The sequence below is a fragment of the Mastigoproctus giganteus genome, chromosome 1, assembly GCF_048544385.1.
Source record: "Mastigoproctus giganteus isolate SK-2022 chromosome 1, ASM4854438v1, whole genome shotgun sequence".
NCBI classification, from domain to species: domain Eukaryota; kingdom Metazoa; phylum Arthropoda; class Arachnida; order Uropygi; family Thelyphonidae; genus Mastigoproctus; species Mastigoproctus giganteus.
Genome location: NC_143575.1, coordinates 190,187,677 through 190,200,571, shown reverse-complemented (window position 1 = coordinate 190,200,571; position 12,895 = coordinate 190,187,677). Strand labels below are relative to the sequence as shown.

Sequence of the window (12,895 nt, the reverse complement as noted above, 5' to 3'; positions counted from 1 at the left end):
TACTTCTTAAACTTTGCATTCTGCCTCTGTCGGGTCAGCCATGAAATATACGTAAGCCATACAACTTAAATTTAAAATTTAACCTGTATCTTCAATACTGAATTTTCATGTGTACTACACATTATATGCATGTACTACGTGCTGCATATAATTCATGTCAGAAACAGAGGCTGTAATTCTTGCCATTTTTTCCCTTGATTTCGGCAGCTGGCCCCAAAAGAAGGCACTGAAATCACAAGACACACATCAATAAGTACTTCTAATTACTTATTATTATTAATTTTCTCTTCTTTGTTCCCCGTAATTATAATTTCAGTTCCGTTAGCACATTGACATTATCTACCTACCTTTATACTCTTCACTTATTTATTTGAGAGAGAGATTTCATTTTTGTAGTTTGTAAAGTCTTGAAACCAGATATTTGCATTAGAAATTGAGATGTTAAAACTTTTCTTATATTTAGTTGTAGACCAGACACGAGAAAATTCTCTTTCAACCAAAGGATTAGTCAATTGTTTGAATAAATTATTGCCTAAACTTGCAGAGCTAGAGAGCATACATTAATTTAAGGAATAGGGTAGAGCAGATGCCCAAATGGAATGAAATGAATTTTTTATATATATATATATATATATATATATATACACAAAAATGTTATTATCATTATCATGTCAGATTAACATCGTCTTCCAGTCCCCAAACACACAGTAAGTTTTCTTGTTTTGCTCTCTTAGATTTCTATCATATTCTAGAATTCTTTCGTTTTTCACAGGATTCTATCGGCATGATCTTGCTTTTTGGCTTAACATTATTTATTTATTATTTTTATTTTATATTCTTTAAATTTTATTTATTTTATTCTTTAATTCTTCCTTTTGGTCTCTGTTGGGTTGGCTATGATGTGTATGTATACAGGTGACCCCCGCTTAACACTGATAATTCATTCCCAAAAAATAGAGCGCTAAGTGAATCAGCGCTAAGCGAGCGCCATATTCCTGTAATGTAACACATGCATTTGTGAGTTGCGGTCTATGCCATAGAATATTTCCTAATCAATAATAAATGGTAGCAAAAAGACGCACAAATGTCGGTCAAAATATTTAATATTAAAAATGTGTACATATAAAATAATCTCCATGAATTATGTATATAATATTGTGGTAAGTAACTACATTATGTATCAAAATTAAACTTAAAATGCAAATTAAAATCATGAATTTATTAATCCAATGGCCCTGGGCTGTCAAGTTTTTGTAACTTTGGTTGATTTTGGGTTGTACTTTGGCCGTCTTCTTAGTAAATTAAAAGGGGTTTTATTTTAAAATACCCGCAGCGTTACCACCCAACAATAAAGTCAACCGATCCTTTGCTGCTTTGAAGCATGGCATGTTTTTTTTTTTTTTTTTTTTTTTTTAAGGTGAGCTTTCTTCAGATTATCATATAGGCTAATCGCTTTGTCTTTAATAATATTTAACTAAACGGAATTGTGCGTTGGATATTATCTTCAAAAAAATTATTTAGAAGTCTCTCCATTTCAATTATAATAGCTGGCCTAGTTGCTTGCAGTGGAACAGCTGTCTTTCCCGCTGCTAAAATTAATTCTTCATTTTTTATAATTGTTCTTACAGTTGAACCTGCCAGTCCTAAATTATTGCACACATCCACTTGTCGTTGAACAGAATTGATTCACTACAAAACGTATAATTTAATTTTCAAATTCAGTATTTTTCTTACCTTAGTAGGCTTCGTACCATGTCCAGATGTCCTTTTTAATTCTTATCTGCCATTATTAATCTCAGAAATGTAACTGCATTGCATTAATTATGATACAATGTTCAAGTAAACTGTCCGTTATGGACGATGTCTAACACTGTACTGAATGATAACTAGACTTCGGATAAATGCATATAAAGCAAATATTACAAGCAATATACTTGATCATTTTTTAAAATGTTGATCTCAGAACTATGTAACAAGTAACTTTACCACAATTAAATTAGCGTGGGAGAAAATTTCACTGAGTGTGGGAAAATTTTGCAAGTCGGCGTGGGAAACTTTGCTATTCATTTTCAAGCTATCGACTACATTAGATGAAACATTTTCGTTAGACATGCCAAAAATTCAATATGTACGCTGGTAAAAGAGTGTTATGGTGAGTTGTGACAGCATTAGAATGAGATATGGGTTATAATATAAGAACCGCATTATAACAAGGGTCTGCTGTACTTTAATGTGTACGTCATAACAGAAACAGAGACCTGGCTTATTGCAGTGGCTCCTACGATTTTCGCTGCCAACCCCCAGAAGAAACAGTTAAATCCTAGGACTCATGGCTGTAGGTACTTACATTAATTATGCTTATGTTAATTGCATTTTATTTCAGGTAATTTGTTTTTTTTTGGCATACAGGTGCTCTCAATTCTTCCATGGTAATTACACCTCACAGTTCAGCTCCCCTATCTAATACACTGATGATAACATTTTTGTCTATATTTCATTATGGTTGCCGGTATTTTCTACAATTTCTGTAGTATCCCAGATCCATAATCCAGTTTAATATTTTTAATTATTCATTTTTAATACCTTTCTTGTTTACTAAGACTTTCAGTAATTTCGTTACATCTCATCTTTCACATTATTATATATATATATATATTTTTTTTTTTTTATTTTTTTTAAAGAAAATATTGAATAAGCTTAGCTTCCTTGAAATGATTTGTATTTATTAATATTAATACTAAATTAAAAATTCTAAACCATAACACTCTCTTATAAAATAAAAATGCAGCTCACCATTTCTGTTATTATGACAGGCCATAATGATGTAACATGTTGAGGAGACATTCTTAAAAGAAGCACACGAAAACAAAGAAATACTTGAGCCTGCACTGAAGGCACTTGGGGAACACGAAGGCTTTCTGCTAATCTCTCTGTAAATACACACACACACATATATATATGATAGATAGACAAAAGGTTTTAAAACCCTATGATAAATTCTAAACAAAATATTGAAAAATATTTTAATATTTCACACTGTGAGGAAAGCTGTGAAACTCAATTTACGAGTATTTAAATTTAAAAGCACATAGCAGCTAACTTTTGACATACAAAAAACTAGAGATCAGGAATTTGTAAGCAGAAGGAAAACAGGAGGTTTTTAAAGTCCATTCTACCCAAGAAATATATACGTACTTTGCCAGTACAATATATTTCTAATAAATTAAAATACAGCCAAATAATTCTATACCAGTACAGCATGCTTTTAAAAATTAGCATACCTAATATTTTTCTGTCTGTCGTTTTCTGTTTGGATATTTTATTAGACATCAACTGAATTTGATTGTGTCAAGAAAGATACTGTTGCAGACTTTTCCCTCTACAGAAATGTTGACTCAAAAATTTGCTCATAATAACGGACCTGCTGTCTAGACTTGGTTGTCAGGAGCATTTCCAAAGCTGCAACAGAAAGAGATCTGAACTCTGTTTTATTTTTCTAACTTGACTATATATTCTGTGACATTCAGCACCGTTATTTTTTATTTATTTTTTTTTTTTTTGATTTGGTAGTTGTTGGCGCATCGGCTTCTGTGGCCATATTGCACCTCCCAAGGTTTTTGCAGTACTTTGATCCAAGCCCGAGGCGGGAATCGAACCCGCGACCTTTGGGTTGCCGGGCAGGTACTTTACCCACTCGGCTAGCCTGGTCGGCCAGCACCGTTATGAGGAATTATTAAAATGGCAAGCATGTTTTCGGATAATCTGTTATATTTCAAGCCTTCCTTTTGTACTTGTCAGTTACCAAACTAAGAACCACTGTACATCGATTCTTTGTTCATAATAGCATCTAGTAGTTTTCACACTGAAGCTGACAAAACTGATGCTGAAAAACATCTACTACTTCATCTATTTTTTTTAACAACACAAAGAAGCAATGGAAACCTCTACACAAAAAATTTCAAGTTTAGAAATTAATGTGTATTATGCCTGTAAATTACATGTGTTCTCTGGTTGGCTTGCCTGTTTTGCTGGATGAAAAATCTCAGGCAAGGACAGAAAAACCTTTCTGTCCTTTCTTTCATACTACCTCAGCTGTAGTATGAAAAAGGCCCACAAAAGTTCTCAACATCATTGAGAGCATTTGAAACCAGACCTTTTCCACAAGGTGTGAGGAGGAGGAGGATGGTGATTATAACTGCTACGATACATGCAAGGACAAAATGATTCATGCCAACTGATGATATTTGTGCAACTTGGCAGTAAAAAAAGAACTTGCTCACTGAGCAAAAGAACAGAAATTTCTCTTGTTTTAGAGTCTTCGTGACTCTGGCAGAAGAAAAGCCTTTGGCTAAGGCTGAATCACTCTCCTCGTTTAATCTGCTATGATAATGAATTTCTCATATAGAAGTAAAAGATTTGAAAGCTGTTGGTAAAATAAATTTGCACACAACATTTTTCAAAATATCTAGGAGTAACTAATATTACTCCTAGATATTAGGAGACCTTGTTACATGGATATGGGGTATGTTGGATATTCAGATTTTAAAATTTTGGCAAGGAATTAAAAGAAACAATAAAATTGCTTTATTCAAGCAAGAAGATTGAACAGTAACATGAACAGCCTTTCTGCATGAATGAGCATAACATGCCTAGAATTATCATTTGCTTGGCATGTTTAGGATTGCTTTCACCAGAAGTTTGCAACTGAGAAGTTCTGGAGGTCTCATTATAGAAACAATGTATAACTGCTGGAACAAGTGAGAAGGGCAATGAGATTGGTGAGAGGAACAAAGGGTTGTTCTTAACAAGAAAGGCTTAAGTTCTGCAAACTGCAGCATCTGGAGACTAGGCACCTGCAAGTTGATCTGACTGAGGTGTATAAGGCCCTGTATGGTTTGAGCAATCTCAATGCTGGTGCGATTCTTGCTCAGATTACGCACTTCAGGGAATAAATTCAAATTGAGGAAAGACACTTGTAGAATGGATGTGCAGAAATTTGCCTTTTGCTAGTGGATGGTTGATTGCTGGAACAGACTTCCATCTCTCTTGTAGAAGTTGATAGTTTAAGTGTATTCAAGGAAGAACTGGACAAACGTTTGGAGCAAATGGATGGGTGAAATGGGAAGTTTTCTTTTTTTTTTTTTTTGGCTGATGCTGTATAAGCTTGCTTTCTTGCATCATATGCCTCTACTAATGCTAATATAAAATATTAACACCACAACTGATTACCTTTTGGGATTTCATATTCAAATACCAGATTGTGAGGAAACTGATGGGAAAATTAGTATTATATTACTACAGAACAAAACACAGAACACCATGTGATAAAATAATTCAGACATATTATGGGAGATTTAATATTATGCTAAATTTAAATTCTGTTGAATACATACCTTGTATGTCTGGCATGTAACGCTGATACTGATCAATTTCACTGCAGAACAAAACAAAAGCTAGTCGTTTCAGCAGATGTGCTTTTTGTTCATATTCCTGCTCTTTGCTACTAAACAAATTCAAAGATCCTGATTGGGCCATAGCAACACGAGCTGTAAAATAGATAGTTGAAAATAATGTACATTTATATTACATTTTTTGGCAAAATCACTAACGTGGTTAATGGAATAATATAATCGCTGTATTCTACCATAATTGACTTATTTCTTTTTTTAACTATAAATAAATGTTATTTGGTGAGATAAACATTTTTTTTAAAATGAAAAGGTAGATCTCACTTAAAACTGTATATCCGTAATAACATGGTATACATTAAAAAAAAAAAATATATATATATATATATTAATAATAACTACAATACAGGTAACCCTCATATAACACGGTAGTTTGGTTCCTACAAAATCTCATGTAATGCAAAACCGTTATACGGGACTAAGAACCAGTACAAAAGGGGGGGGGGGGGTTATGTTCCAAAAGCTAACAAAAATACGCTTTTTTCTTTTATAACTATTGGAAACCTAATTTTTATAGTAGTAATAACTTAATATTTAACTTTATTTTTATAATAGCAGTAACTTAATTTTAATAAATGAACAAACGTCTTACCTTACATACTGTGATACTTATATGTCAGATAATGTATATTCATTTAACTTTCTTCCTCTTCATTGTTGCTAAGCACAATCTCTTCTGCAGCATCTAGTTTTTGTGTACCTTCTATTCTCTTTAAAAGTCACGAACTGCACTATTTGAAGTAACTATTCTTTTTTTATGGTCTCAAACAAGCACAAGTTCAATAGCACAGAATCTAACCCAGGGATCTCCCAACAAAATAATACAGTTAACCCCAGCTTTAAATGATATGTGAAAATTGGAAGAATATTTTCCAGTTAGCAAAATAAAAATAAGTTTATGCTTACATATGTAGCTTAATTAATATATTAGTATGTAGCTTAATTAATACATACTGTAATATGTACATAAATTGATATTTCTGTTCACTGACTTTTTTTTTGTTGTAAAATTTAAAACAGTAAAAATGATAAGCAATTAATAACAAAGAACACAGCATGCACAAGTTGCAACAAACATGACATGGAGTAATGAGTTTCTGAAAATTTATTTATGTTTTTTTTATATAATTGAATATTTCATGAAAGGGGAAAAACATTTCACCATCATAACATGAAAACCCACAGAATTCCAGCTATCGGTACTATAGCAAATGCAAGAAGATCAAGCTTACTACCCGTTTGTTTATAACTGATTACACTAACAGAAAAGACGAATAAACTGGAAATTGCAAATTGTTTTTATTGTTTTCTGGTAGTGACCTATAGAAATGTGCTTTAGAAAAATACCATGAAGGTGATAACGACTAGCAAGTCAATGGCAGGGATTCACAAAAAGGAATGGAAACATTGAAAATTACATCTAACATAATAGCAGGGTTTTCCCAGCACAAAAACTCAAATATACCATGTGATGTGAGATTTCCCACAATTCCCAAACTGTGTTAGAGCAAAACCGTATTACATAAGTACAGTGTTGTGCGAGGATTGCCGCAATTCTCAAACACTGTGTTAGAGCGAAACCGTGTTGTAGAAGAATCGTGTTATGCAGGGCTTGCCTGTATTATAAATTTCACTCGTGGTGAAATACCTGTAATGTTAAAACAAAATGTGAGTTAGATTTTTAGAAATTTCTGCTGATAAAAGTGAAAACATTTCAAAATAAAAATAATAAAAAAAAATTAAAAAAAAAAAAGAATTATTAATTGAAGTATGGTAGTGAAATAGGTGAGCAATTATCCAGAATCTCCAGGTGGCATAATTTTTGGTGAATCTAATATTATAGCACCAAATTCTCCTCTCTCTCTCTCTCTCTCTCTCTCTCTCTCTCTCTCTCTCTCTCTCTCGGTGAAGTAACACATGAATCACCTGTTTATCTCGTCAGTCTGAATTACTACATATCGAAGAGGTGTTTTATGTGTTTTAACACATTTTAAAATGAGCGATTTTAAGGAGAGGCAAATATCTTTCAAATTTTGTGTCAAATAAAATAGGAAAGGAAAAGAGACATATGAAATGATATTGAAAGCACTTAATTTGAAGACGTAGTAGTAGTAATGGAGGCATGTGAGGCAAGAAAGCAAACATATGAGCTTATATAGCACCAGCCAGAAAAAAAAAAAAAAAACTATTTCACACATCTATTCCCTCTAAAAGTTTGTCCTGTTCCTCCTTGAATTCATTTAAGCAATCAACTTCCACAATGAGAGATGAAAGTTTGTTCCAGTAATTAACCACCCACTGGCCAAAGGCAAATTCCACACATCTATTCTACAACTGTCTTTCCTCAATTTGAATTTATGCCCCCCAGGTTAATAATCTGACAAGCAGAAGAATCCCATCAGAATTCAGCAAACTCAACCCATTCAAGGCCTTATACATCTCAATCAGATCACCTCGCAGGAGCCTAATCTCCAACCACTGTAATTTTCCGAAATTAAGCCTTTCTTGGTACAAGGACCCCTTCATTCCCCTCACCAATCTTGTTGCTCTTCTCTGTACATGCACAAGCAACTCAGCATCCTTGCTAAAATGAGGCCTCCACACCTGTACATAGTACTCAAGGCATATCCTGACTATTGCCTTATACAAAGAGATAATCGCCTCCTTTTCCCTACTAGCATTATTCCTGTATATCATTGACAATACCCCATGACCTGCTCTGGCAACCTGTCTGCATTGCTCAGAAAACTTCATATCTTACTGCACACTACTCCCAGGTATTTTTCATTTTCTACCACCCAAAGTGTAGTACCACACAGATGGTACCTTTTTCTGGGATTACTTCTACCCATACACAGTACTCTCCATTTGTCAATGTTAAACTTCAGTTCCCACTTCTCAGCCCAAATTGGTGAGAAAATCTCACCAAATTTTCTAGATCCTGTTGCAGTAGCACACTGCCATTACTGTCATTAACAACCCTGCCAACCTTTGTATCATCTGCCAACTTCGACATTAAGCCTAATATACCGTCATCAATATCATTGATAAATATACAAAACAACAGTAGGTCCAACACTGAACCCTGGGGAACTCCGCTAATAACATTAGTACCCAAAGAACAGCGTCCGTTGATTACCATTCTGTCTTCTCCCACTCAACCATCCCTTTATCCATTGTAGCAACTTACCCTTAATGCCATATCTCTCCAATTTGTACAGCAGTCTTCCATGTGCAACAGTATCAAAAGCTTTCCTGAAATCCACATATATGATATAAAAATTATTTTTTGTATCCACATCATAGTATGCTTTGTAACCGCATCATAGTATCCAATCAAATTTGCCAGACAAGACTTTCCCTTAACAAACCCATGCTGTGTCTGAATGATTACTGCAGTCGTGTCTAGATGATCCTACACTACAGCTTTAACCAGGGACTTCATTATTTTCCCCGGAACAGAAGTTAAACTATCTGGTCTGTAATTACTCGTGTCACCATTAAATCCCCCTTTGTGAAATGGGGATACATTTGCCTGTGGAGACTTCCACGGAGACCAAGGATACTCTCATAATTATGGCTAAGTGTTTGCTTAATTCTTTTGCTGCCTCCTTTAATATAACTAATAGAGTAAGCTTATCTGTGAAAAGATCTAAACCTCCCAAACACTTCCTAGTTCATTTCACAAATATACATGGTCTCAATTCTAATCTCAATGATGTCCATTTCCACTTGAAGTTTGCCAAACCCCATGTACGTTTTCTGACAGAATCTCAGTTATTTCAGTATCGGTTGATTCAACTACTGCTCATCTCAGTTGCCCAAATTATTCGCTGTATGATTCCTTTCGCCTCAAAGGTGATACTTGTGCAAATGTCTGTTCTGATGTTCCCTGTCAGACACTTCGTAATTTGGAATCTCCTCTTTTCGATCTTCTCTGGCTTAAAATCTCTCTACCTCATTCTGTCAAATTCATCTTTTTGTCTCCACCGTTCTCCCAACTCCACTAATCACTTAGAGCTCTTTGACTTCCTCTCTTTGAAACTTGACTTTCTCCAGTCCAACTTTCCTAACAGTAAGGTAATTTTCCTTGGTTATTTTAATGTTCACAACTCCAGCTGGCTTCCTTTTTCTAGTCACACTGACCCAGCTGGTCGAGATGCTGAGGCTTTTGGAGTTACTAATGACCTTGCACAGATTATTCATTACCTACAAGAATACCGGACAATCCTAACCATACAGCCAACACGCTTGATCTTTTTCTCACAAACAATCCTTTTAAGTAAACAGTTGAAGTGAGTGGTCCTTTACACACCTCAGATCACAACTTGGTGATTGTCGCTTCTCCAATGGAGCCTTTATCTCATAGCTATTCCCAACCTCATGTTGTTTGGCATTACAAGAATCCAAAATGGGATGTCCTGTGAGATTTTTCTTATTTTCCTTGGTCGGATTACTGTTTCAAATCTTCTAATGTCAGTGCTTGCTCAGATCGTGTCAGTAAAATTATTCTTGTAGGAATGGAATCCTTTATTCCACACTCCACTTTAAAATCTTGTCCTTTATTTAAACCTTGGTTTTCAAGAGAAGAATGTTGGTTTCTAATTCTTCAGCTTCATTTTCTGCCTACACCAAAGCTCGCAACAATTGTAAAGCGGTTATTAATCAGTCCAAACTAGAGTTTGAACAGGTTAAGAGTAGAAAACCTGCTTCTTGCCCTAATGGTAGACAAGCATTCTGGTCTCTTGCCAAAGCTATTGGCTGCAAATTTTTGTCCATCTCTGCTCCCACCTCTGTCAAAACCAGATGGCTCTGTTGTCACCTCAGCCAAGGATAAAGCTGATCTGCTAGCATCCCATTTTTCTTCCAACTCGTATTAATGACCTTGGTAAAACACCTCCCACCATTCCCAACATGCTTCATTCAATGCCTCTTGTGGTCTTCTGTCAAAAGGATGTCAGAAGGATTTTGACAAATCTTGATGCTAAGAAAGCTCCAGGTCCTGATGGTATTTCTCCACTTGTTCTCAAAACCTGTGCTCCTGAACTTACTCCTGTTCTCTGCCACCTTTTTTCGCTTTCTTATTCCAAAGATGTTTTTCCTTCTGCCTTGGAAATTTGCTCATATCCAGACAGTTCCTAAAAAGGGTGACAAAAATCCTCCCATCCAATTATCATCCCATTGCAATTACTTAAAGTAATGGCAAAATCAATTAACTGCCAACTCCTACATACTACCTAGAAACCTTCTGTCTGATCAACGATCGCCAGTGTGGATTCCGTCAGTGTCGATCCCCTGATATTCTGGCTTATGTTACCCATTTATGGACAAATTAATTGGAAACATTTAGTGACACAGAAGCAATTGCTCTTGACATCTCAAAGGCTTTTAATCGTGTTTGGTACAAAGGTCTTCTAAACAAGCTTCCATCTTATGGTCTGCCAACTGTTTTTTGTAATTGGTTATCCAATTTTCTCTGTGATCACTCACTAAGGGTGATGGTAGATGGCTCTCTGTCTTCTAACTATTACACTAATGCTGGTGTTCCCCCCCCCAAGGTTCAGTTCTTTCCCCCACTCTTTTCCTCTTGTATATTAATCACCTTCTTCCATTGACTGGAAATCGTATCCATAGTTTTGCCGATGATAGCACATTGCATTCCAGTTTCTATTTTGAAAAACCTTGCCCTGCTCAATCAGCTTCAACTTCTCGAATAGATCTACTACCAATTCCTTAAATGCCAATCTCCAGTGCGGCAAAAGCAATTTAGTTGATTTCAATCCTTCTAAAACTCAGTCTTCTCTTATATATCGCAAAAAGGATTGTTCAGCTCCTATGCTTATCTTTGGTGACACTCTGATTTCTAGGCAAGAGATATATTTCTTTTGGGGATTACTCTGACTTCTAATCTCTCATGGCACAAGCACATTAAAAATACTGCTTCCTTTGCATCTAAAAAACTTGATTTTCTCTTTCGCTCTTGGCATTACTTTTGTTCCAATCAGCTGTTCACTCTGTACAAATCGCAAATCCGCCCTATCAGGGAACATTGTTCCCACATCTGGGGCAGTGCCTCCAAAACCTCTCCCAGGCTTCAAGAGTCCATTCAGAAGATGGCAGTTAGGCTAATTAATGACTCATCTCTAACAGAGTCTCTACTCTCGCTCTCTCATAGACGTACTGTTTATGCTGCATGTCTTTTCTACAGATACTTCCATTGGCACTGTTTTTCAGAATTGGCTTCTATAATTCCTGCTCTCTCTTTCAAAACAGTCCGAACACGTGCCGCCACCAGCCAACATCCATTTACTGTCCAACTTCAAACTCACAGAACCAACTTTTCATCTTCCTTGTTTATTCATTTAACTGCTGTTTTTGGAACAACCTTCTTTCATACATATTTCCTGAAAATAACCAGATCAAGAGTATTATAATCTCTGATTGCCTCTCAAACATGCTGCTACAGAAAACAGTCATCCATAAATCCACAAAAGCCTTGCTGCTGTGTGAGTGACTAATCCCCCAATTCCAGTGAACATTTGGAAATTTAAAATCCTCCATTACAAGACATTCTGATTTACTGGCCCATTCTATTTCTCTGCATGACTGTTCATTGTACTCATCAGAGTCATTAGGTCTATAACATACTCCTACTCTCATTTTCCCAGTGTTTATGTCAGAACAAACAGGCTGAACATTGCACTGTCCATCTATATCAACTGTATGCACTTCCTTAGATTTTATGTTTTTCTTAATTATCAGCATAATCCCCTCCTCTCTTCATATCCTGTCTATCCTTTCTGTACACACTGTACTCCCCAAATTCCAATTCTGCACTGCTTATATCTGTGTGACACCATGTCTCTGATATCCCAACAATATCTGCCTTTGATGTCTTGACCAGCACTTCAAATTCATCAAATTTATTTACTATACTTCTAGCATTGGTGTACATGTAAGTATACATACACCCATCCTTATTCTTAGTTACCTAACACAGCCCATGCATTTATTTGTTTCATGATGACTGACTCCAAGCAGTCCCTGAAACCCCAGCATCCTGCCCTCCAGGCCACTGCTCATTATAATAGAAGCAGTGCAAGAATCACTTTCAACTTTACCTGTGGCTACTATTCACATTTTAGTCTGTGAACTCCCCGAAGGTAGCAGTTTTCCGACACACCTAACGCTGCCTTCACACCATCAGCAAACATTCTTTTCTTCTTTCTATTTCTTCTTTCTATTGACAAGGCTCTCATCATATACTCCCTCCTATCATGTCTGGACAGAACTGCAGACATTTTCAAATATTTCTAACTCACGACTTTTATTTCAGCATTAACCTTTTCTTTTTAAGTAAATTTGCATATCTCCTACTTTGAATGTCATTAGTGCCAACGTGTACAACAATATCACCCTTTGTGCCC

General features: G+C 35.6%; 1 protein-coding gene across 1 annotated transcript in view; it reads right to left on the bottom strand.

Moving 5' to 3' along the window:
• LOC150091387 (protein DOP1A) overlaps nt 1-12,895 on the bottom strand; it is a 519,845-nt gene that overhangs the window by 71,264 nt on the left and 435,686 nt on the right. Inside the window, exons 25-26 of the mRNA XM_090390176.1 lie at nt 5,394-5,546; nt 2,794-2,930 (exon numbers count right to left, since the gene is read on the bottom strand). Of these exons, the coding sequence (XP_090246302.1) occupies nt 2,794-2,930; nt 5,394-5,546 (290 nt within the window). The remainder of the gene's footprint in view (nt 1-2,793; nt 2,931-5,393; nt 5,547-12,895) is intronic.